Source organism: Natator depressus, chromosome 7, assembly GCF_965152275.1.
Source record: "Natator depressus isolate rNatDep1 chromosome 7, rNatDep2.hap1, whole genome shotgun sequence".
In the NCBI taxonomy this organism is placed as follows: Eukaryota; Metazoa; Chordata; order Testudines; family Cheloniidae; genus Natator; species Natator depressus.
The window spans coordinates 32,099,787-32,125,151 of NC_134240.1; the positions used below are offsets into that span (position 1 = coordinate 32,099,787).

Below are 25,365 nucleotides of genomic sequence, written 5' to 3' on the forward strand. Positions count from 1 at the left end.
TCAGCGGAGAAAGGCAGAACAAGTCCCGATGGCTGGAAGTTAAAGCCAGACATGCTGTAATTAGAAATAAGGCAGCAATGCTTCCCCGTGAAGGTAGTTAACCACTGGAAGCGGTGGAGTCTCAGTCTCCTGATGTCTCCAAGTCCGGTCTGGCTGCCTCGGTAGAAGATGCTTTAGCCAGACACGAGTTATTGGGCTCAGTACATGGGGAACAAGTGGGTGAAACTCTCTGGTCTGGGATATGCAGGTTAGATGAGATGATCTTATGGTCCCTTGAATGCTGTGAAGCTAGACACACTTGTTCCAGTATAAGAGGGACTTTTTTCAGGTTAGTTAATGTCACTTGGGAAGGGGTTTAAGTTAAAACCTAAAATGCCACTCTTGTGTGGAGTGTCCCCATTGGGATTCTACAGATGTGACTGGACTGATAAACTATAACTGGTAAAACTTTCCTGCGCGGATAAGGCCTGAGGAACAGGGTGCAGGTGGTGAAGAGACAGGAAGTGCTGTCTAGTGGTTAGAGCAGGGCATGCTGGGAGGCTGGACTCTTGGGTTCTCTGGGAGGTGTCTACAGAAGGCAGAGTGGTAGTGAGGACTCCTGAGTTTTATTTACAGTTCTCTCTTCTGCATTGTCAGCTACAACACACAGATGCTGCTGCCATTAACAATCACTCTAGAGAGGTTTACCATCCACGGATGGACCTTGGGCATATCAGTTTTCACTGCCCCATGCCTCAGTTTACACTGACTATTTCCCTTCCTCTAATGGATATGCTGCTAGGCTGCAAAGGGCTCTGATTCTCCGCTAAAAAGGTGCTGGAGGAGTTCAAAGTGTTCGTTAGCAACGTTTGTCCTTCAGTGCGCAAGGTAATGGGGGTAAAGCAAGCTGGAAACTAACACACCTTATTTTTATATAGCATCAGTGATGCAAACAGTGTCTCAGGCCCAGGGCCTCTGAGCTATTTAGGCAGCTGACTCCCCTGGGGGAGGATCTGGGCTTCAGTGAGAGAAGTGGAAGAGAACACGGAGTGAGGGAGTGAGTGAGTGAGAGAACGAAGGCGGAGGGGAAGTGTGGCCTAGTGGCCAGGCCCCTGCCCTGAAATGCAAGAAACCTGGCTCCAGTTCCCAACTCAGCTATCGACTTTCTCTGTGACCTTGGGCAAGTCCCTTCCCCTCTCTGTGCCTCTGCTTCCCCATTTTGTTGGGCCCTGCACAGACCCCGCCAGTGATTGGGGCCCATTGTGCCAGGCTGCAGAGACACACAGTGAGACACGGTCCCTGCCCTGAAGAGCTCCCAGCCTGAATGGACAAAGGGTGCACTATTCAGAGGGGGAACCTGCAGCCCAGAGGGGAGAAATGACTTCCTTAAGGTCATGCAGGGTGTCAGTGGTACAGCTGGGAATCGAACCCAGGTCGCAGACTAGTGCCCTAACCAACTGCAGATGTCCTGCATCCCAACTCAGCTGCATCAGCATGTGGCTGTCCTTTGCTGGAGCTGCCAACGTGGGAGATTTTAGCAATGCTCCCCAGGCACAGGCAGGGCTGTGGTTTGCTCTGCATTTGCCAGCAGGCCGACGGCTTCACGCCCCTCCTGACCTCAGAGAGCCACTCATTAACATGCTGCATGGTGCCCGGGGGGTGGGTGTTGGGTGTGCCCGACGCCCAAGCGTCCTGTCATCTTCTCAGCGCCTGCTGCCCAAATCCACAGCCTGGCACAGACACCAGGGACTGAGAGGCACCTGCTGGCCTGGCTGGAGGAGGAGAACTGATCAGAGGGCTTGTGGCTGCAGTTAGTAACTCGGCTGTGAAGGAGATGTAGGACTTGTCTAAATGGGAAAGTTGCAGCAGCTTCACTTAGGGAAAGTGTTACCAGTTATACAGCTCTAGTTACTCCAGCATAACCCCATGGGGGTGGATGTACCGATGGTTAGCATGCTGGCCTGGGACTTAAGAGACCCACATTCAATGGCTTGCCCTGCCCCAGCCTTCTTATGAGATGTAGGGCAAGTCACTTAGCCACTCTGTGCCTCAGTTTCCCCCACCTGTACAATAGGGATAACAGCATTGTGCTACACACAGGGATGTTGTGAGGATGAAGGCATTAAAATGGGTGAGGTGCTTAGATATTACAGAGATGGAGTCAGCTAAGGACACTAGTAAATCTTGTCTCTCCACAAAACTACGTGTACGTAAGTAAGCACGCAGTTATCCCAGGGTGCAATGTTCCACTGATGGGCTCTCTGCATTCTGGGGTTTTTCACATGGTGGATCTTTGGATCTCCCATGAGTCTTCTCCAGCTATCCCACAATGCATCTGGTTTTCATGAGCCAGTGCTGTTTTCAAACAGCTACCAGCTTAGTTTCAAACTGCAAAGAGAAAGCATCGCAATCCGGGCAGCCATAACCGCTAGGGGTTGTACCAGTACAATGATATCAACTAAACAAATCACACCCTAGCTGACATAATTATATGTACCAGGACACAGGCTGGGTGGAGACCATGTCTTCTGTTGGTAGAAGAATGGCTTTTTGGGGGTTAGCTTAAATCCCTTCCCTGGAGACTGAAACTAAACCAAAAAAGAAAAGGAGGACTTGTGGCACCTTAGGGACTAACCAATTTATTTGAGCATAAGCTTTCATGAGCTACAGCTCACTTCATCAGATGCATTCAGTGGAAAATACAGTGGGGAGATTTATATACACAGACAACATGAAACAATGGGTGTTACGATACACACTGTAACGAGAGTGATCAGGTAAGGTGAGCTATTACCAGCAGGAGAGCGGGGGGGGGGGAGGGACCTTTTGTAGTGACAATCAAGGTGGGCCATTTCCAGCAGTTGACAAGAACGTCTGAGGAACAGTCCGGGGGGAGGGGGGAATAAACATAGGGAAATAGTTTTACTTCGTGTAATGACACATCCACTCCCAATCTTTATTCAAGCCTAAATTAATTGTATCCAGTTTTGCAAATTAATTCCAATTCAGCAGTCTCTCATTGGAGTCTGTTTTTGAAGTTTTTTTGTTGAAGAATTGCCACTTTTGCCTTTAGGTCTGTAATCGAGTGACCAAAGAGATTGAAGTGTTCTCCAACTGGTTTTTGAATGTTACAATTCTTGACGTCTGATTTGTGTCCATTTATTCTTTTACGTGGAGACTGTCCAGTTTGACCAATGTACATGGCAGAGGGGCATTGCTGGCACATGATGGCATATATCACATTGCTGGCATATATCACACTGGTAGATGTGCAGGTGAACGAGCCTCTGACAGTGTGGCTGATGTGATTAGGCCCTAATATGGTGTCCCCTGAATAGATATGTGGACACAATTGGCAACAGGCTTTGTTGCAAGGATAGGTTCCTGGGTTAGTGGTTCTGTTGTGTGGTTGCTGGTGAGTATTTGCTTCAGGTTGGGCAGCTGTCTGTAAGCAAGGACTGGCCTGTCTCCCAAGATCTGTGAGAGTGATGGGTCGTCCTTCAGGATAGGTTGTAGATCCTTGATGATGCGTTGGAGAGGTTTTAGTTGGGGGCTGAAGGTGATGGTTAGTGGCGTTCTGTTATTTTCTTTGTTGGGCCTGTCCTGTAGTAGGTAACTTCTGGGTACTCTTCTGGCTCTGTCAATCTGTTTCTTCACTTCAGCAGGTGGATATTGTAGTTGTAAGAACACTTGATAGAGATCTTGTAGGTGTTTGTCTCTGTCTGAGGGGTTGGAGCAAATGCGGTTGTATCGTAGAGCTTGGCTGCAGACAATGGATCGTGTAGTGTGGTCTGGATGAAAGCTGGAGGCATGTAGGTAGGCATAGCGGTCAGTAGGTTTCCGGTATAGGGTGGTGTTTATGTGACCATCGCTTATTAGCACCGTAGTGTCCAGGAAGTGGATCTCTTGTGTGGACTGGTCCAGGCTGAGGTTGATGGTGGGATGGAAATTGTTGAAATCATGGTGGAATTCCTCAAGGACTTCTTTTCCATGGGTCCAGATGATGAAGATGTCATCAATGTCATCAATGAGATGAGAGCTAAGGAAGCGTTCTTCTAAGTCATCTATAAAAATGTTGGCATACTGTGGGGCCATGCGGGTACCCATAGCAGTGCCGCTGATTTGAAGGTATACATTGTCCCCAAATATAAAATGATTCCAATTTCCCCTCTGATCCCACTGAGGGTTGCCAAAAGAAACTACACCATTTGCTCAAGAAACTCCCTGAAAAAGCACAAGAACAAATCTCCACAGACCATACCCCTGGAACCCCGACCAGGGGTATTCTATCTGCTACTCAAGATCCATAAACCTGGAAATCCTGGACGCCCCATCATCTCAGGCATTGGTACCCTGACAGCAGGATTGTCTGGCTATGTAGACTCCCTCCTCAGGCCCTACGCTACCAGCACTCCCAGCTATCTTCGAAACACCACTGACTTCCTGAGGAAACTACAATCCATCGGTGATCTTCCTGAAAACACCATCCTGGCCACTATGGATGTAGAAGCCCTCTACACCAACATTCCACACAGAGATGGACTACAAGCCATCAGGAACAATATCCCTGATAATGTCACGGCAAAGCTGGTGGCTGAACTTTGACTTTGTCCTCACCCATAACTATTTCACATTTTAAAATCAAGGTGGGATGTATTTCGAACAGATCTGCTCTGGTTTGAATAGGAATTATTTCAGGGAAGCTCTTTGGCATGTATTATGCAGAAGGTCAGACCAGAAATATGATCGCAGTGGCCCCTTCTGGCCTTTGGATCTATGAATCTAATGTTGACCCCTCCCCATTGCCCCCTTGTGCCTCCTAATGCTGCCCCTGCCACCCCTGTACTCCCCCCCAGACAGCTGGGTTGAATTCAAAATAAGACCGTCCACATGGTCCTTTGAAATGGGTTTAACTACACTGCTGTAAATTCACTCTTTTAAGCTTAAACTGGTGTAACTGTCTACCAATAATGCGCACACCAAAATACAGACGGATCTCGGCAGGCCCCTCTGGGTGGTACGGTAATACTACTAATAATGCGCATGCAAAAATACGGACGGATCTCTGCAGGCCCCTCTGGGGTCTCGCTCTGAGAGAGGGAGCGAGTGCTCGGGCAGGAGACATCCCAGTGACTGGAGCAGCCAGAGTCAAAGTTTAATCTGTCTCCTGCATGGCCAACAGAGTTGTTCCCTGAATGCCAGCAGCCTAGCCCTCCACTAGCTCTGTCCCTCCTGGTGCTTCCCCGCTGCCACCCGCCCTTGCCCCTCCCAGTGCTGCTGGGCCCTCCATAGTGCTGCCCCCCCCCAGCACCTGAGAAAAAGACTTGGGGTTACGGTGGATAATCAGCTGAACATGAGCCCTCAGTGCGACACCTTAGCCAAAAGGGGCGTAACACGATCCTGGGCTGTATAAATGGGGAATCTGGAGCAGGAGGGGGGAGGTTCTGTTGCCTTTGGATTTGGCTCTGGTGCCACTGCTGCTGGAACAGAGTGTCCAGTCCTGGGGCCCACACCTGGAGAAGATTGTGGTAAATCGAGAGGGTCGGAAGGGAGCCACGAGAGATTAAGCGATTGGGAGATACATGTACCAAAGAGAAGGTTAAGGGGTGACTGGATCACAGTCTATAGGAACCGATGTGGGGAACAGAAATGTGATCAATTTGGCAGACAATTTGGCAGACAAAGGTCTAACGAGATCCAGGGGCTAGACAAAGTCAGACTGGAAATAAAGTGCAAACATATAACTGTGCGGGGAATTACCTCTTGGGACACCTGACCCAGGGTGGGGTGGATCCTCCAGCACTGGCAATTGCAACTCCAGATGGGAGGCTTTTCTGACAGATCTGCTCTGGTTCAAACAGGGAATTAATGCAGGGATGCTCCATGGTCTGTGCTAGACAGGAGGTTGGACCTGATGATCACAATGGTCCCATTTGCCCATGGAACCTATGAATCTAATGCTGCTCCCTCCTCATTGCCTCCATGCCTCTTAATGCTGCCCCAGCCCCCCTCTCATGCCCCCCACCTCCTAATTCTATGTCTCTGGTCCCTTCTTTTGCACCCCAGCACCTCCTGCTCCTATCCCCCCTAGTCTCCCAGCAGCCCCCAGATCTACTCTGTAGGGAGCGTCCTTGTGTGCGTGGCTGAAGCAGAGAGGCGGTTTCTTTTCTCTTTACGCTGCTGGCGCCGGTTCCTCCGTGACTCAGCTGGCACCTGTCCCAACGTGCCCGGGCACTGGCCGTCCCTCCTATCGCCCCACTGGGGAGATGGACTCCTCCCAGTGCTAGGTGTTCCTGCAGAACATGGGGGAATAGAACCCAGGTGTCCTGACTTCCAGCTTCCTCATTGTTCTAACCCACTAGATCCTACTGCCCGCCTCGAGCTGGGGAGAGAACCCAGGAGTCCTGGCTCCCAGTCCCTGCTCCCCACTGTTCTAACCCCTACATCCCTGCCCTTCACAGTCCTGGTGCTAGAACTCTGGAGCAGGGTCTCGCTGTGGGAATGGGGGTGTGGGGCTGGATGGGGGTCAGGACTCCTGGGATCGATCGCCAGCTCAGGGGTGCGGGGGTGGTGTCCAGTGGTAGGCGCAGGGAGGGCTGGATTGCAGTATGCTGGCCAGTAGATCTGAGTCACTGCTGCTCTCTACTGGCTGGCATCGGGCCTGCTCAGCTGTGTGTCATCAGCCCCGTATTGCTCGCGGCGTGTGGCAATTGTCCATTAGCTAAAGATGCAGGATTTTGGCAGCAGGAGGAGCTGAGCTGTCTCCTCGCTGCCGCTGCGAAGTGCTGAGTGGCCTCACAATGCCAAGCAGCGTTATTATTAGACATTGGTGGGACGGGCACGAATTCCACTAGGGGCTGTATTATCAATGGGGGCTCACGTGTTGTAGCTTGTGTCGGCCAAGCTCCTTGCCTCCCCCAGAGCTCCTTGCCTCCCTCCATCCCCCAGCAGCTGCCTCGGGCCACCCTCCCAGCCCCCCGCTAGATCAGGGACATCCCTCCCCCCAGGGGTGCTGCGTGCCCCTCCCACTCTCCCCAGCCAGCGGCTCTGCATGTGCCCCCAGTCCTCCCCTCCCCCACCAGCGGCTCTGTGTGTACCCCCAGTCCCGCCAGCCATACCCTCCATTCTCCTCAGTGGCACACAGAGTGCCCCCTTACTCCTTCTCCCCATGCAATGGGCTCTGTATGTCCCATCCCCCCATTCCAGGATCCCCTATTATCCTTGTCAGGGTTCTGTGTGCCACCCATGTCCCGCTCCCTCCCTTACTCCGATCCCGCATTCTCCCCCCACGCCAGAGGCAGAGGGCAGGCCCACATTCCCCCCCCACACCCATTATTTGTCTGGGCGATGTCACTCGGGTGTCGGGGCGTCGCCGGGTTACACTCCATTGGGAGGCTGAGCTGAGCAGGGCTGGTGTTATGCTGGAAGCGTTAATAGGTGCCCTCGACCAGTGCTTTGCTCTGCAGACAATTGCGGAGGTGCTCGGCGCTGTGGCTGTGCAGAGGCTCAATGGGTCCCCCCGTTTCCCCTTCCGGTTTCCCGATTTGCTCCAGAATCCATCGGATTCTGGCCCGTGATGCCTCAATCATTCCCTGAAACGCTGGAAGCGATCGGCTGCGGTGCTCATAACTTGTAGCCTGGCCCACAGACCATCCCAGAAATGCCAACCGAGTGTCAGGGCCTTCGTGAGCTGGGCCGGGGTTATGGTACTGCCCCCAGGCCCCAGCCAAGAGCACGGCTCCATTATCTCGTGTGCGTTATTTGGAGTATTACGGTAGATACTAACGGGCCCAGCTGAGATCAGGGCCCTATTACAGCATGTGTGTTTCTATTAAGGCCACTGTAGCACATCAGGGGTGTGCATTGTTGGTACTATTACAGTAGCACCTACAGACCCCAACTGAGTTTGTCCCCCGTTACGTCATGCACGTTATTGCTAGGATTACGGTAGTGCCTGGAGGCCCCAGCTGAGCTTGGAACACTGTGATCCTGTGAGCCCAACTAGCTCGGTATCCCCCCACCCTCCCTGCTACCCCCAATCACAGCAGGGGCCCACCCAGCCTGGTATCCCCCCGCAACCCTCCCTGCTACCCACGGTCAGACCCAGGGCCCACCCAGCCTGCTATCCCCCCCACCCTCCCTGCTACCCACGGTCAGACCCAGGGCCCGCCCAGCCTGGTATCCCCCCCCAACCCTCCCTGCTACCCACGGTCAGACCCAGGGCCCGCCCAGCCTGGTATCCCCCCCCAACCCTCCCTGCTACCCATGGTCAGACCCAGGGCCCGCCCAGCCTGGTATCCCCCCCACCCTCCCTGCTACCCACGGTCAGACCCAGGGCCCGCCCAGCCTGGTATCCCCCCGCAACCCTCCCTGCTACCCACGGTCAGACCCAGGGCCCGCCCAGCCTGGTATCCCCCCCACCCTCCCTGCTACCCACGGTCAGACCCAGGGCCCGCCCAGCCTGGTATCCCCCACACCCTCCCTGCTACCCACGGTCAGACCCAGGGCCCGCCCAGCCTGGTATCCCCCCCCACCCTCCCTGCTACCCACGGTCAGACCCAGGGCCCGCCCAGCCTGGTATCCCCCCCACCCTCCCTGCTACCCACGATCAGACCCAGGGCCTGCCCAGCCTGGTATCCCCCCGCAACCCTCCCTGCTACCCACGGTCAGACCCAGGGCCCGCCCAGCCTGGTATCCCCCCCACCCTCCCTGCTACCCACGGTCAGACCCAGGGCCCGCCCAGCCTGGTATCCCCCACACCCTCCCTGCTACCCACGGTCAGACCCAGGGCCCGCCCAGCCTGGTATCCCCCACACTCTCCCAGCTACCCAGGATCAGACCCAGGGCCCATCCGTTTGGTAAGGTCTGTCACTCTGTAGCTGGGAGCCTCGGAGCTGGTGGGTGGGGGCCTGTGACCGGGCTGTGGGAGGCAGATCTGCCAGCCTGGCAGCCTCCCCTGTCTGTGTCCAGCACTGTCCCTGTGCCAGGCTCGCTGAGGGAGGAATGCAGCAATGCAGGTTCTCCCAGGCACATCCAGGCCAGACCACACCCTCCACGCTGCTTAAACTAAACGTTGTTGCCATCACTGTGCCCAGGTGGGAAGGAAAAGTGTGAAGACCCAAGACTCCTTCCGGCTCCTGCAGTAGCTGAGGACGGCATCGGGGGGCCCGACTCTCAGCCTACCTGCTTTAACCCACTAGACTCCACTCCCCCCTCCCACAGCTGGTATAGAACCCACGAGTCCTGGCTCCCAGCTCCCCTGATCCAATCACAAGACCCCACTCTCCTGTCAAAGCAAGGATCATGAGTTTTGGTTTGTTGTTGTAGGGTTGCCTGGTCTGTGCACACCCAGAGATTTCCCATCTGGCCACTGTTGGGTGTCCCACGTCTGCAACGAGTTTGGCGGGTCTCAGCTGTGTTCCTCGTGACACCGGTGCTCTCCTGAAACTGGCACTCGCTTCTCTCCTCACCCTCAGTCTCCGTGGCGAGAGCGGGGGCTGAAGTGACCTCAGAGTCAGACACTCTCTTGCCACTTCAGGCGAACTATCCCAGTCCCTGTCCTGGGCCGAGGGGGCATGGCATGATGGGGCATGCCCTGATCACACCGTGCCTCGGGATGCTGCAGAAAGGCGGGGGAAGGGGCACCTGAGGCAGGTGAACAAGTTGGTGCGTAGCAACCACAAGTGCCTAATTGGAGACAATCTTGAAAAGTTGCAACATCGTAAATTGCTTTTGCGTTGTGCTTGCTGCTGTGAGCAGGCAGGGAGCCTGGACTCCTGGGTTCTGTGCCTGGCTCTGGAAGGGGTGTGGGTCTGGGGGTTAGAGCAGGGGGCGGTGGGAGTCAGGACTCCTGGGTTCTATTCCCGGCTCTGGGAGGGGAGTAGGGTCTGATGACTGGTGGGAGGGTGATTTATACAGCCCTGCCCGCAGGCCCAGTGTTTGATGCACATCTGCAGACCCCCTCCCTGGGCCATGCAGGAACAGCACCGGACCAGCGTGTCCACGGAGGCTCCGGCCAGGCTGCTACTCGCCGGTTAATTTCTTTGCCTGCTCTGTGCAGTTGCTAGGAGTGGGTGGCAGGTTTATGAGCCGGTGCCGGAATCCTGAACTCAGCAAGTCTCTTGCGGCTTCAATCCAGTCCCCGGCTGGGCCATCTAGGTGCCTCCCCCGTTGCCCAACGTCTTGCAAAATGCCTTTGCTCCGTGGAAGGAATAATGGGGCTTCAAAACGCCTGCCAGAAGCCAGTTAGCAGGGCCCATGTAATGCCTCTTCCCTGGGGATTATCCTGCTTTGTTTATATCATCGTATCTAGTCCATCGAGGCCATGGCTAGGAAAGTTGTGGCGTCTAGTGGACAGGGCACTGGAGAGGGAGTCAGGACTCCTGGGTTCTAGTCCTGGCTCTGGGAGGGGAGTGTGGTCTAGTGGGTTACAGCAGGGGGCATGGGTGTCAGGCCTCCCGGGGTACGCCTGCACAGCAATCTGAAGCCCGTGGCAGGGAGTCTCAAAGCCCAGGTCTGCTCACTCGGGCTCGCACCGTGGCGCTAAAACTGGCCATGCTGGTGCTGTGAAGCGATGGAGGCGGGCAGGCTGAGATGTGCTGCTGCAGGTTGCTGCTAGGGTGACCAGACAGCAAGTGTGAAAAATTGGGTTGGGGGTGCGGGGAATAGGTGCCGATATAGGACAAACCCCCAAATAGTGGGACTGTCCCTATAAAATCGGGACAGCTGGTCCCCCCAGTTGCTGCTGGCTGCAGGCAAACCCCTAGAGTCTGGTCCCAGCTCTGCCACAGACGGGCTGTATGACCTTGGGCAAGTCCCTTCCCCTCTCAGGGCCTTTTGTTTCTACTGCAACCCATGTCTGTCTTGGCTGTAAGAGCTTTGGGGCAGGGACTGTCCCGCACTGTTGGGTCTGTGCAGCACCTGGCGCAATGGGGCCCCATTGTGCTGGATGCTGCACAGACCCCGACCGAGATCAGGGTCCCATTGTGCCGGGCACTGCACAGACCCTGACCGAGATCAAGGGCCTGCATCATGCCAGGTGCTGCACAGGTTGTAACTGAGATTGGGCCCCCATTGTGATGAAAGCTGTACAGACTCTGACCCCATTGTTCTGGGTGCTGCTGCACAGACCCTGACTGAGATCAGGGCCCCCACTCTGCCAGGCGCTGCACAGACACATGAGAGAAAGTCCCTGCCCAAAGAGCTCACAGTCTAACTAGACAAAGGAAGTCTTGTTTGCTCCATTTTACAGGTTCAGGAGCTGAGTCCCAGAGAGCCAAATCTCCAACTGATGGAGATGGACACAGCTCCACTGGTCAGTGAAGTCACAACCATTTACACCAGCTGAGGATCAGTGCAGAGCGATTCATTGACTTGCCAAGGCACATGGGGAGTCAATGCTGGAGCTGGAATTAGCCTCAGCCTAATTCATTGACTTGCCAAGGCACATGGGGAGTCAATGCTGGAGCTGGAATTAGCCTCAGCCTAGTGCCTTAACCACAATGCCAGCTTTCCTCTTTCAGATTGTTGATATACCCAAGAGGCCTGACTTGCAGACGCCCCCACCCCCACCCCCACGCTCTAACCCACTAGACCCCACTCCCCTCCCAGAGTCAGGGATAGAACCCTGTAGGCCTGACTCCCATTCCTATTCCTGGGTTCAAGCCACGAGCCCACCCCTCTGTCTCCAGGCAGCTCCCCTCATTTGCAAAGCCCCCGGGTAGCGCTGGGGCAGCAGTTGCTGCCCAGACTGAGGTCTCTCTCTGTGTCTCCCTGTCCAGCCACCCCGTTCGTCACCCAGGTGAAGGAGATGTGCCTGCGCCGGGAGGATTTTGAGATTCTGAAGGTCATCGGGCGAGGGGCCTTTGGTGAGGTGAGCGCTGCCAGCCATCCCTGCTTGGACTCACGAGGGGCTAGTGGTCCTCAGTTTTGGCCATAGTCACAGGTGCAGTGCCGGGCACAGTACCACCTGCTGCCCCTGCTGTATCCTGCGAGATGCAGTATCACCTTTTGTCACTGGGTGTGGCTGACCTATTGGAGACCTGCAGGGTGCAATTCTATCTGCTGTCACAAGGTGGTGCTGGAGCTCTTGCTGGGTGCAGTACTGCCTACTGCCACTGGGAGGCTGGGGAGGTCCTGGGGCAGGTGGGCTGCAGGTAGCAGAGGGAAGACCAGGGAGTGGGGCTGTAGCAGGTTATTCCCACAGAGAGAGAGGGTAGGGCTCCATGCAGCCATGGTCCCTCCCTGCTGCCCCTGCAGCTATTTTGGGGCCAATTCAGACTGGCTCCTGGAGGTCCCCTCTTTGATCCCGCTCTCTGGCCACCAGGTGGCAGTGGTGAGGCTGCGGAACAGCGAGAAGGTTTATGCCATGAAGATACTGCACAAGTGGGAGATGCTGAAGAGAGCGGAGGTACCTAACCCTAATCCTGCCCCCAGATTCCCCCCCCCCGCACGCTCACTATCCATGGTCCCCTCCCTCCCATCCCACAGATTCCCTGCCTCGTGGCAGTGAACAATGGCAGGTATCCCATTTTCAGGCTGGATGGGCCCATGGGTCTGATCTGGAATGGTAGGGGATTGGGGAGGGATACCGGTCTGGATGGGCCCATGGGTCTGTCCAGAACAGAAGTGGGTGAGGGGAGACTGCACTGGATGGGCCCTTTGCCCCAGTGCTGCAGCACTTTCTGCAGTGGCCTTGCTATGACAGAGCCCTGCAACCTCCCTGCCCTGCGGTGCATCCCCTGAGGCCTCACCATCTCCCTGCAATCCCCTTGCAGACAGCCTGCTTCCGGGAGGAGAGGGACGTACTGGTGAAAGGGGACAGGCAGTGGATCACTGCCCTGCACTACGCCTTCCAGGATGAGCAGTACCTGGTAAGACTCTCCTCTCGGGGGGGGGCGCTGAATTGCAAGGGGATCCTTGGTCCCTCAAGCACCATCTCCTTGCTCCCATGGACCAGGAGACCCTTTCCTGGAGGAAGCGGCTGCACAGGCCTGGGTTAAATCCTGCTCTGGCTGCATCCAGAGGAAAATGTTAGGCGGTATGCATCTGGTTGCCAGCAGGTGGCGCTGTAGGAGCTGGGCATTGCCAACAGGGTGTGTGTGGGGCAGGCTGGGCATTGCCAGCAGATGGCGCTGTGTGGGTGGCTGGCATTGCTGGAGGAGCTGCAGGTGCTGGGTATTCCCAGCAGATGGCACTGTAGGGCTGCATTGTTTGCAGCTGCCGTGAGTTATTTTGCAGGTCCTGCAAGGCTCATTACAGGTGACTGGCACAGCCTCCAGGGAGGGGATTCCCCCCACACACACACACATCTCCCCAACTAACGCTGCCCCCTGTCTGCAGTATCTAGTGATGGATTACTACGTGGGTGGGGATCTGCTGACCTTGCTGAGCAAGTTCGAGGACCGGCTGCCCGAGGACATGGCCTGCTTCTACCTGGCCGAGATGGTCCTGGCCATTCACTCCATCCACCAGCTGCAATACGTGCACAGGTACGGCCTGGCTCCCAGACCCCCCTGCTCTAACCCGTCGGACCCCACTCCCCTCCTAGGGCTGGGATAGGACCCAGGAGTCCTGGCTCCCAGCCCCCTGCTGTAATCATATAGTCCTGTTTACTTTATCAGTATCTGGTCCCTCTCTGCCTTCTCCCCTCTCTCCCCACAGGGACATCAAGCCAGATAATGTCCTGATCGACATGAATGGACACATCCGCTTGGCCGACTTTGGCTCCTGTCTTCGACTGCGACCAGATGGGACGGTGAGAGGCACAAGCTGCCGCAGGCACTGAATGTGTGATGCCTGCAGAGCAGGAACCTCCACAGACCCAGGCCTGGGTCAGCCCCTACAGCCTATTTCCCCCTTGTGGAGTGGGATCAGCCCCTACTGCCTATTGCCCAGGACTCCGATCAGTCTAGGGTTACAGTTCCTGGGCAATGGGGCTCCTGGCCCTTCCCTTGTGGAACTGGGGGTGGATTGACCAGCTCCTGTGTGCTCCGGGATGGGGATCCCATGGGATGTGGGCTGCCATGGCCGCACATGGAGATAGACACCCTGTCTCCCCTCCTGGCCAGGTGGAGTCTGCAGTGGCAGTGGGGACCCCTGACTACATCTCCCCTGAGATCCTGCAGGCCATGGAGGACGGGAAGGGGAAGTATGGCCCCGAGTGCGACTGGTGGTCCCTGGGCGTCTGCATGTATGAACTGCTCTTCGGGGAGACACCCTTCTATGCTGAGTCCCTGGTGGAGACCTATGGAAAGATCATGGACCATGAGGTGAGCCTGGCAGGGCAGGGTGCCCCGGCCAGGCCTCCCTGAGCTTGCCGAGGGGGCCTTGAAACAGGGGGTGTATGGTGCAGGCTTTGCTGCAAAGGGGTGGATGCTTGGGAGAGTCTGAGAGGAGGTAGGGTGGTGAGGGGAGTTGGAGAATCCGTGTGTAGATGGGGAGGGATGGATGAGGAGTGGGGATGAATAGATGGGTAGATTAATATGGGTTGATATCTGGATGGATGGATGGATGAAAGAATATGGTTGGATGGATGGGTAGGTGAAGATGGATAGATGAATATGGGTAGGTGGATGGATGGATGGATAGATTAATATGGTAAGGTGGATGGATGGGGCATAGTGATGGATAGATGAATATGGGTAGATAGGTAGATGGGTGGATGGATGGATGGATGAATATGGATAGATGAATATGGGTGGGTGGATGGGGATGGGTGGATGCGATTGGGCATGGATAGATGAATATGGGTGGATAGGTAGGTAAGTGGATGGATGGATGGATGGATGGGGAATGGGGATGGACAGATAAGTAGATGAATATGGGCAGATAGGTGGATGGATAGGGATGGAGTTGGGGATGGCTGGGTGGATGGATAGATAGATGAACATGGCTGGCTGGGTGAATGGATGCGTGTCTGGATGGGGATGGGTAGATGGGAAGGGACGGCTGGAGGAAGGGAGGAATGGATGGGTAGATGAGGGTGGGTGAGTAGATCGAGTGGAGGGAAGGAGAGGGATGTTTGCTTGAATGGAATGGAGGAAGGATGGGTACATGGGGATGAAAGGGGGTGTATGGTGATAACTGGGTGGGTAGAGGGGGATAAATACGAATACATCTACATGTATTTGAATAAATTGTGCATACAGGAGACTGATTTGTGTGGTCATTTCAATCAGTTTTGTGTGTATTCAGGTTAATTTGCATACACTGGGATTATTTGGCATGTGTGCTGATAGCTCTGTCCGGAGGTGCAGAGAACGTGATGGGCAAAGGGACAACGAGCTAGGAAGCCAGCTAGGAACTCCAGCCTGACTCCCCCCATCAATCCCTCTGCACTGAGCCCCTTTGGCTTGTATCCCCCTACAGGACCACCTGCAGTTCCCCACGGACATCACGGACGTGTCGGAGCCAGCCAAGGACCTGATCCGGGGGCTGCTGTGCCACCAGGAGCTGCGACTGGGACAGAACGGCATTGAGGACTTCAAGCGGCACCCCTTCTTTGAAGGCATCGACTGGGACAACATCCGAGCCAGCACGCCCCCCTACGTGCCCGAGGTCAACAGCCCCGCAGACACCTCCAACTTTGATGTGGACGACGACACGCTCAAGGAGTTGGTGAGTGCAGCGCTAGGGGGCGCTGTGCTGCAGGGAGGGGGCGGTGGTCTCGGTAGGGGGTGCTTTGCTCTCACAGTTGGTGCTGGCCCTAGTGCTATGCTATGGGGTGCTGTGCTGCTGGCAGGTCCTACTTTCCTCTAAGGCTGTAGAACTGAGGTCCTGGCCACACAGGGTCACTGAGGTTCCTCAGACGCTGTGTAAACAGCCCCCGCGTGTCCCGCCCCAGGAGTGGGGGTGTATTCGCGCTGGCTGCCATGATCTCTTTGTGATGTGTGTCGTCCCTCTCTCATCTCCCAGGAGACGCTGCCCCCTGTTTCTCACAGTGCGTTCACTGGCCACCATCTCCCCTTTGTGGGGTTCACCTTCACCTCTGGCTGGTAAGTACGAGCCCCTGGCAGGGACACCCAGTCCCTCTCCACAGCTGTTCCCCTGCGGGCCAGAGAGGCCAGCGTTGTTATCACTTCAATGCGCATCCATGATCCCCCCGCCCTGGCTTAGACCCATGGGCCCATCTCACCTGTCTCTGACACCCTGGATCAAACCAATGGGCCCATCCAGCCCAGCTTGCCCCCTCTGGGCCGCCCCAGGTCAGACCCATGGGACCCCCTCCCTGCTGCACTGAGCCCATTCAGCCTGGTATCCCCTCATGGGCCACGTGTGAACTCGGTGCTCTCTGGCCAGGATTGAACTCATCACCTCGAGATCTAGAGACACGAGACTCTAGGGGTCAGGCTGAAGGACCACCCAGTCTGGGGATGCCGAGGCTTCTGCCACTTGTTGCAGCCACCAGGGGGCGACAAAGAGCCACATCCTGGGCTAAGCTGACCAAGCGGGATGCTCATGCATGCTCCCCCCCCGCCGTGTCCTGCAGCCCCGTCTCTGAGCAGAAGCCCCCATCCCCTTCCACATCCCCTGCCGTGGCCCGGCTGGAGAAGAAGATCCGGAACCTGGAGCGGGAGAAGATGGAGCTGGCCCGGAAACTTCAAGGTGAGGCAGGTGGTGCTTGGAGGGTTAAATCCCAAAGATCTGCCCTGTCTAGCAGCTTAGATGCCCCCCTCTTGCACCCTTATCCCTGTAGTCTCTGCACACCCGGTCATGGATGTATCTGCATCATCATCATCTGGCAGAGGAAGTGACAGTGAGTCTGGGAACAGAACCAGGGTGGAGCCCTGCCTGCCAACCTCCTGCCCTAACCCACTAGACCACAGACCCTCCCAGAGCTAGGGATAGACCTCAGGAGTCCTGACTCTCAGCCCTCTGCTCTAACCACTGCACCCCTCTCCCCTCCCAGAGTTGGGGAGAGAACCCAGCAGCTGTTTACGAGGGATGCCCCAGGAGAGAGCTTGGGGCCATCCCTCTCCTTCCTGCTCAGTCCCTTTCGTCCAGTTTTGGGGGCTGACCCAATTTGGTTCCACCTAACATTTCCCCATGCAGACACGCTGCCCAGATTCCCCCCCACCCCCACCCCCGGCCTCGCGTTGCCAAAGCCCCAGCCAAGGACTCAGAAATTGGGAGCTTGAAGAGAGAAACAGAGATGTGTAGAAAGTTGACAGGCAGGTACTGATGCCTGAGGGATAGGGAGTGTGGATCAGCTGGACCATTGATCTGATCTGGGATCTGATCTGGGGTAGTGGGGTGGTGGGAGAGGACACCGGACTGGTTGGGCCCCTGGGTCTGATCAGAGGTAAGTAAATTCCCTGGTGTCTGTAATGCTCAGAGAGCCAGTCGGAAGCCGAAGACACGATAAAGCAGCGGCTGGAGGGGGAGGCGTCTGGGCAGGTGAAAATCCTGGAGAAGCAACTGAAATCGCTCAGACAGGAGAGGGACGAGGCCCGTAAGGTGAGACACTCCCAGGAGTCCTGCTACTGCCCCTTCCACCTATACAGAATAACTGGGATCCCTGACCCGGCACTGAGATGCAGCCACCTCTGTGATGGAGCACAGCAGCCAGTTTAACGGTGATTGTACCCCCACAGGAACTGTCGGAGGCCCAGGAGCTGCTGAAGGCCCAGGGCCAGGAGCTGCAGGAGCTCCTGGCCAGGCAGAAGCAAACGGCAGAGGAACTGCGCTGTGCTGAGGCCAAGTGCGGGGACCTGCAGGCCCAGCTACTCCGGCATGTGCGCCAGCTGCGGGAACGGCAGGAGGAGACCGAGGCAGCTGCCCGGCGTGTGGACGGCCTGCGCAAGGAGCTGGCACGGGTGGAGAGTGGGCGCAAGGAGGTAACTGGGCAGCGCCCACCCCTTCCTGGCTGCACCAAGCATGGGACCCCTCCTAGTGAGGACCTTGCACGCATGCATCACCAGGCCATGTCCCTCCCTGCTGTGTGCATGAGATGCCCTCTGGTCGTTGCCCTGCAGCTTTGCATTGTGCCGCACCAGCCTCACCTTCCCTGTGCCACGAGTGGGACTTCACCTGGTGGCTCCTTGCACCCAGGCATCATACAGCACCAACTGCACCCCCCCGCACCCCCCCCAGACACCCTCTGCTGGCAGCCTGTCATCTGTGCATGACGCTGAGCCACATGCCTCTTGTGCTGAATGCACAGTGCCCCCTGCTGGCCAGCACTGACTGTGTTCCCCAGCTGACTGCTAGGGGACCGCGCAGGGGTTAAATCCCAGTTTCATAGATTCATAGATATTAAGGTCAGAAGGGACCATTATGATCATCTAGTCCGACCGCCTGCACAGCGCAGGCCACAGAATCTCACCCACCCATTCCTGCGACAAACCTCTCACCTATGTCTGAGCTATTGAAGTCCTCAAATTGTGGTTTAAAGACTGCAAGGAGCAGAGAATCCTGCAGCAAGTGACCCGTGCCCCATGCTACAGAGGAAGGCGAAAAACCTCCAGGGCCTCTTCCAATCTGCCCTGGAGGAAAATTCCTTCCCGACCCCAAATATGGCAATCAGCTAAACCCTGAGCATATGGGCAAGATTCACCAGCCAGATACTATAGAAAATTCTTTCCTGGGTAACTCAGATCCCACCCCATCTAACATCCCATCACAGGCCAGTAGGCCTATTTACCATGAATATTTAAAGATCAATGAATTACCAAAATCATGTTATCCCATCATACCATCTCCTCCATAAACTTATCGAGTTTAATCTTAAAGCCAGATAGATCTAGGTATCTGACAATCAGTGACAGCTAAGCATAGTTAAACTGGATGCCTTTAAGAACAGGCCGAGGGGGGGGAAGGGAGCTGCAAGGCAGAGCTGTGCTGGGGTAGGAGGATACTGGGGCTGCTCTGTGCCCGGTTAGGGGTGCACCTGAAAAATAAAAATAATCCCTCCCATCAGAAGGACTTTGCTGCTGAGTGTCCCCCAGTAATCCTGGTTCCCCTGTGCTGTCTTTGAGGCTCTCTGGGTGGTGTGGAGGATGGGGGAGCAGAATCCAGCCCCCTTGTGAGTTGCCTTAGGTCAGGAGGGGCTGGCACCCCTGGGGGTGACCCCAAACAGAGAGGGGGTGTGACAGGGTTAGAATAGGGTCCCTGCTGCCTTTGAGCCTGACTCCTGTGTGCATGCCTGGGGCGGGGGCACAAGCAGGGAGTGTTTGGCCTCCCCTCCTTGTCCTGGGTTGAGCCCCTTCTACTGGGACTCAGTCTCTGGGCCCTGTCCTCCCCTGTCTCTCACCTCATGCTGGGTAGTTAGTCCTGGGTCTGCTGGGCCCTGCAAACCCACATCACTGGGGGCTGGCAGTGTGGGGGATGACCTGGGAGTGGGCTAGGATCCATACCCCAACCCTCAGCCAGGCCTCTCACACTCTGGAGCTGGGTCAGAGCCAGGGGGCCCCAGAGGGGAATGGCCCCATGTCTTGTTTCCCAACCCCCTGAACCAGCCATTCCTCCTCCCCTGGGTCTGACTCCCGGGGAAGGGCCCAGGGCCTCCAGCACCCTCACCTCAGGCCCACTGTTCTCCCGGCTGTAGGGGTGCTCGAGGCTGATGGCCCTCCCACCCCCACAGCTGGAGTCTCGGATCAAAGGTCTCTCCAGCGAAGTGTCCAAGCAGCAGAAGCTGAAGGAGAGAAGTGAGCTGCAGGCGAGGAAGATGAGGCAGGAGCTGGAGGGGCTGAAGGTGAGGGGGAAGGGGGCTGGGTACGTGGGGAGTAATGCACCAGTGCCCCTTGCACAGGTAGGCAGTCAGAGAGTGCAGCCTCCAGAGCATTCCCCTCCCCTGCCCAGCAGGGGCCTGGGGGCAGCGGGCAGTGAGCGCACGCGGGCCCCTTGACTGGTCAGTGGGGAACCCTGCGGGGGCAATTGGTGAGCACATGAGAGCCCCTTGCCCGGTCAGTGGGAGTCCCTGTGGGGGTGGTTGGCGGGTGCATGACGGCCTCTTACCCAGTCAGTGGGGCCCCTGGGGGGGGCAGTTGGTGGGTGCACGAGGGCTCCTTGCCTGGTCAGTGGGATCACTGGGGGGGGGCATTTGCCCCGTCAATGGGGGTCCCTGCGGGGAGCATTAGGGTCCCTTGCAGGATTAGGCATCAGCACTCCTCTTTGACCAGTTACTGATACTGCATAAGCGCCCCCCATGGTAATTGGGAAGTGGGTGCCTGTGGCTGAACTCTCCTGCCCCCTGCAGGCGAAGCATGGCACAGCCTCTCTGGATCCTGCCGGCCCCAACCACACCAAGGACCCCACGCTCCCACGAGGGGACCTGCAGCCCACGGTGGAGCAGAGGAGCCTGCATGAGCCACTGCAGCAGAGAGAGAGCCAGCAGTGGGCTCTGCAGGCTGAGCCTGCCCCGCTGCAGGGAAAACTGGAGAAAGCCAGGAAGGAGAGGTGAGTGGGGAGGGGTGATTTGAACCCAGAGCCCTCTCCTGCGCTCAGCATCCCCACTGGTTATTTTTTTTCTGGGGGAAGAGAGGGAGATGGAAGGTGGATTTTTCCTGTGAGAAAATTTCTCTTTTTTTATTTGGAAACATTTTTCCCGGAAAATTTTTTTTGGAGTTTTTCTTTGTTTTCCTATTTCCTTTTTCCTCCCTCTTCTCTTGCCCTCTTTCGTTTCATTTCTCCACTTCTGCCACAGACCTGGACACCCTGTTTTTTCCAATAATGATTTATTTTTGCACCCTAGGAATTTTTTTCCTTTTCCCTGCTCTGTCACATTTCAGAAATTTGGGACGTTTCCAATAGTGAGAGTGAGGGGGAAGAACTATTTATTCAGTTCCATTCAGTGGTTAAAAGGAAGGGAAAGGGTAAAATTGTTAACTTGAAGAAAAAATTCCAAAAAAAAAAATCCACGTTTTTAAACTCCGATAAATGGCCATTTTTAACAGGGGAGGAGTTGGGAAAGAAATATCCTTCAGACACAGTTGCTGTTGTGTGGCCAAGTGGTTACAGCCCCAGACTGGGTTCTGTTCTCTGTTCTGCCACTGGCCTGTTGGGTGACCGGGAGCAAGTCAGTGCCTCTCTCTGTGCCTCAGTTTCCCCATCCGTAAAATGGGGATAATGCTGTGGCCCAGATTTTTAAAGCAGTGGCTCTCAACCTTTCCAGACTCCTGTACCCCTTTCAGGAGTCTGATTTGTCTCGCATACCCCCAAATTTCACCTCACTTAAAAACTACTTGCTTACAAAACCAGATGTAAAAATACAGACGTGCCCCAGCACACTGTTACTGGGAATTGCTCACTCTCTCATTTGTACCATATAATTATACAATAAATCCAGTGGAATATAAACATTGTACTTACCTTTCAGTGGATAGTATATAGAGCAGTATAAACAAGTCATTCTCTGTATGAAATTTTAGTTTGTACTGACTTCGCTAGTGCTTTTTGTGGAGCCTGCTGTAAAACTAGGTAACTATCTCGATGAGTTGATGTACCCCCTGGAAGACCTCGGCGTACCGCTGGTTGAGAAGCACTGTTGTAAAGCACCTTGAGAGCTACAGGTGGAAAGCATTGGATAAAAGCTAGGGATTAATACTATTATTCCTGTTAGTCGTGGCTCTAATGTTCTTTTCCAACCCCTGGGCTCTAGTTTAAGGGAACAAGAGGAGCTGACGGACCAGAATGAACGGGAGAGGACTTGGCTGCAGGAAGAGAACAGTAAATTCGCCCAGGAACAGGAGAGGGTAAGAGGAATATGAATCTCTCCATTTCTCCAAGGTGGGCTTGATTTGGATCTTCCAGAGTTCATGGGGCTCAGCCTCTTGCAATCTGGTTGCTGCTGGGTTGCGTGGCTGATGTGCTGCGGGCTGTACTCCCGGCTGCTGTCCCTGGGTAGCTGCAGGGGCTGCATCACTGAAAGCTGCAGTACCGGCTGCTGCCACAGGGGGCATCTCCTGATGGGAGAGTGCTGTGGTCTGCCTGGCTCCCGCCAAAGGGATTGCATGTGGGCTGCAGGTAGCAGAGGGAGGGGTCCTGGAGCAGGGAATGCAGGCTGCAGTGGGGCTATTGGATCTTAGCCCCCAGAGGCAGAGAACAGGGTCTCTGGAGCCCCTGCAGCATGCGGGAGGAGGCACAGAGCCCTGTCCCTAGCTGGTACCTGAGGGCCGGTCTGTCTCATCTCATTGCAACCCCGCAAGCTCTGCCCTGCTCTCAGAGCTGTACATGAGCAGCTGTTTGCAATTGTCCCCCACAACTTGAATTGGCCCTGAAAAGCCCAGGAACGATTCTGCATGGAGCACCCTCTACTGGCACTTTAAATAGCTGCTGTATGTATACAGAGCTCTCCCACGTACAGCACGCTCTCGAGATGCTCCTTAGCTGGCTGTATACAGATCTCGCCCATGTGTTACAGGCGACCACCAGCTCTGCTGTAGTTAAGGTTGAGACACTCTTTCTGTTTAAAGGTCAACTCTATCAGCTGCTGTAAAATTCACATGCTTAATTGGATTGCCTTGAAATTTGGTTTGCCTCATGGGGGAACAGGGTGGGGTTAGTGATCCAAATTTGGGGGCATTCAAACAAGAGGTTCCTGAGATACAGCCCCCCAACCCTCCAGCATTTCTTAACGCTGACACATTTCCACCAACTTTGATTGCGCAGGTCTGGGGCTCGAACTGTGGGTCTGATCGTCTCAAACACTTGCCATTTATCCCTGCTAGTGCATGGCATTGGCACCCACTGCTTTTTGGGGGAAGCAATATTGAAAATGTTATTCAGAAAAGAGTTAAGCTGTCTGGCTAGAGGCATTCGCTGGATGCATTGCAACGTACGTGTGCAGACAGAGCGGCCAAGAGGATTTTGAGTCATTCACTATTCACATGACCTGGATGGCCCAAGGGGACATGCTGTGGGCACTGAACCTGAGCGTACACCTAGGCAATGAGCATTTAAAACCTGCTCTGTGGAGAAGTCAGAGAAAGATCTGCCAGCATGTTGATCCAATCCGCCTCCATCCAAGGAAGGGGGAGCGGGCCGCGGTTATTTGGGGGAAATGGAATCTGAGAACAGCAGATAATTCGGAAGATGCATGTAGCTTAATTCTGGGTGTTAATTCAGAGGTTTGAGTTTTGCTAAATTCGACGTTCTGAAACACCACAAGATCAGCCGTAACTCTGCATTAGCCAAGTTTTTGGTCAGTGAATAGAGCACGCTCGGGACACGAGGCGATAGTTACATGTGGACAGACCTCACTCTCATGGTACCATGAGTTAAAAGAATAGGAGGGATTTGAGGGGACGGGGGAGGTAGAGCTGGCCGAACTTTTTCCATCAAAACTTTTTTTCAGTGAAAAATGCAGATTCGGGCAGATGGAAACATTTTGTAAATTTGGGTCGACTTCAGCAAATTGTTTTTGTTGAAATCGAACAAATCAAAAGCTCCAAAACTTGGAACATGTTGACTTGTTGATGTGAACTGAATTCTCATTTGAAATTACCTTTAATTTTATTTAAAATAACATTTAAAGGGTGGGGCGGACTCGAAAATGACACATTTCAATTGACCTGAAAAAAAAACTTTATGGACTTTCTGATTCGTCGAAAATTCCAAAAAACCTTTGTTTTGGGTCGACTTGATACAAATTTTTTCCTGATATTTTGGAACTGCAAGGGAATGAAAGCCCATTCTCCGCCCAGTCTAGCTACAGGGTCGTTCCTCCCAAGGTCCCTGAGGCATTGTCTTCCTCTCCTGTTTGCAGCTCCTAGGCCAGGTGGATAAGCTAAATACGGCCAACAGGCAGCTGGAGCAGGAGCTGCGCTCACTGGAGGACCGGAGAGAAACAGTCACTAACTGGGAGGCCCAGATCTCTGACATCCTGAAGTGGTATGAGCCCCTCATGCTGAGCCAGATGGTGCAGGGATTAGCGCCCCAAGCAGGGTTCGCTGTAGGGTTGGGTGAGAGTACACAAGGGTTACCCTGCTCTTAGAATGAGACAGCATCCGATCCTACCAGGGAACAAGGGTACAGCCTGGGAGTCAGGACTCTAGGTTCTGTTCCTGGCTCTGGGAGGAGAGTGGGGTCTAGTGGTTAGAGCAGGGGGGCCGGGATGGGAGTCAGGACTCCTGGGTTCTATCCCAAGCTCTGGGAGAGGAGTGAGGTCTAGTTGTTTGAACAGGGAGGGTTGGGAAACAGAACACAGCTGTGTTGCTGGCTGTGTGACTTGCTCCAGATCACTTACCCCCCTCACCTGGTTGACATGAACATGCTAGGCTGGGGTCTCCTTTCCCTGGGACTGGGGAATAGATTGCAGGGGCAGATGCTGCTGCCTTGGTCCCACTTGGGCTGGTTTAGCTGGCTCCTGGCAGGGCTTTCTCCTGACTCTCTCTCCCTCCCCTAGGGTCAGTGATGAGAAGGAGTCCAGGGGCTATCTCCAGGCTCTGGCCACTCGCATGACCGAGGAGCTGGAATCCCTGAAACACATCAGCACACAAACGTCAGGCGCCCGGACCCCGGTACGAGCTCAGCGGGGTTGCATGTGTCTGGTGGGGCTGGATTGGAGCCAGCACCCCCACCCCTGAGAGGGGAAATGCCCCATATCCCATTCCCCAACCCTCTGAGCCAGCCAGTGCCTTCCCTGGTGCTGAGATTGGAGCTGGCACCCCCTAGGGGGAAGGCTGGGGGTCCCATTCCCTGTGATCCAGGCAGCCTGGGAGTTTCCCTGCTCCTAGCTCAGCTCTTCCTCTCTCCGAATGTGAAGGACAATCACTGGAAGGCCAGGCGCCTGCAGAAGATGGAGGCCTCGGCCAAGCTGGAGCTGCAGTCAGCGCTGGAAGCTGAGATCCGGGCCAAGCAGGGTGTCCAGGAGGAGCTGACTGAGATGAAGGCTGCACACCTGGCCACCGAGCGGTGAGGCGGGTGGGGAGCTGATACTTGTTAGCTGGGGAAAGGGTGGGAGCCCCATGCCTTGGGACACTTGCCAGACAGCTGGGGGACTGCCAGTGGCTGAAATGGGACTAGAACCCAGGAGTCCTGGCTCCCAGGCCCCCTGCTCTAAGCACCAGATTCCACTCCCTCCTGGAGGTAGGGATAGGACAGAGGACCCCACAGACCCCTGATACAATGGCTAGACAATGCTGCTGCTTCAACAGTTTTCGCCCCCTGAGATGTTCGTCAGGGTAGAATCTGTTTGGGGAGGGACTGGCGCCTCTGCCATCAGGTGCGTCGGTGCAGCATTGTGCTATCCTTGCCCTGGCCCCGTGGCACCTTTGGAGCAATAAAGACAAGGGCTTCCCTTGTTGTTTGGATATTTGACAAGGAAATTGCAAGAAGCCGAGGTGCAGAACCGGGCCCTGCAGCTGGAGCTGGAGAAGCTGAAGGAGGAGCTGAAGGTCATGTCTGTGCAGGGTAAGGCCCCAGAATGTCCAGCCTGGCTGAGTACAC

General features: G+C 55.3%; 1 protein-coding gene across 1 annotated transcript in view; it reads left to right on the forward strand.

Annotated features, from left to right (window-relative positions):
- CDC42BPG (CDC42 binding protein kinase gamma) overlaps nt 1-25,365 on the forward strand; it is a 62,631-nt gene that overhangs the window by 18,716 nt on the left and 18,550 nt on the right. Inside the window, exons 2-19 of the mRNA XM_074957978.1 lie at nt 11,760-11,851; nt 12,305-12,388; nt 12,756-12,851; nt 13,321-13,469; nt 13,642-13,735; nt 14,049-14,249; nt 15,349-15,597; nt 15,895-15,974; nt 16,469-16,584; nt 17,315-17,436; nt 17,574-17,816; nt 19,562-19,672; nt 20,177-20,376; nt 21,578-21,671; nt 23,684-23,808; nt 24,323-24,437; nt 24,683-24,831; nt 25,241-25,329. Of these exons, the coding sequence (XP_074814079.1) occupies nt 11,760-11,851; nt 12,305-12,388; nt 12,756-12,851; nt 13,321-13,469; nt 13,642-13,735; nt 14,049-14,249; nt 15,349-15,597; nt 15,895-15,974; nt 16,469-16,584; nt 17,315-17,436; nt 17,574-17,816; nt 19,562-19,672; nt 20,177-20,376; nt 21,578-21,671; nt 23,684-23,808; nt 24,323-24,437; nt 24,683-24,831; nt 25,241-25,329 (2,409 nt within the window). The remainder of the gene's footprint in view (nt 1-11,759; nt 11,852-12,304; nt 12,389-12,755; nt 12,852-13,320; nt 13,470-13,641; nt 13,736-14,048; nt 14,250-15,348; nt 15,598-15,894; nt 15,975-16,468; nt 16,585-17,314; nt 17,437-17,573; nt 17,817-19,561; nt 19,673-20,176; nt 20,377-21,577; nt 21,672-23,683; nt 23,809-24,322; nt 24,438-24,682; nt 24,832-25,240; nt 25,330-25,365) is intronic.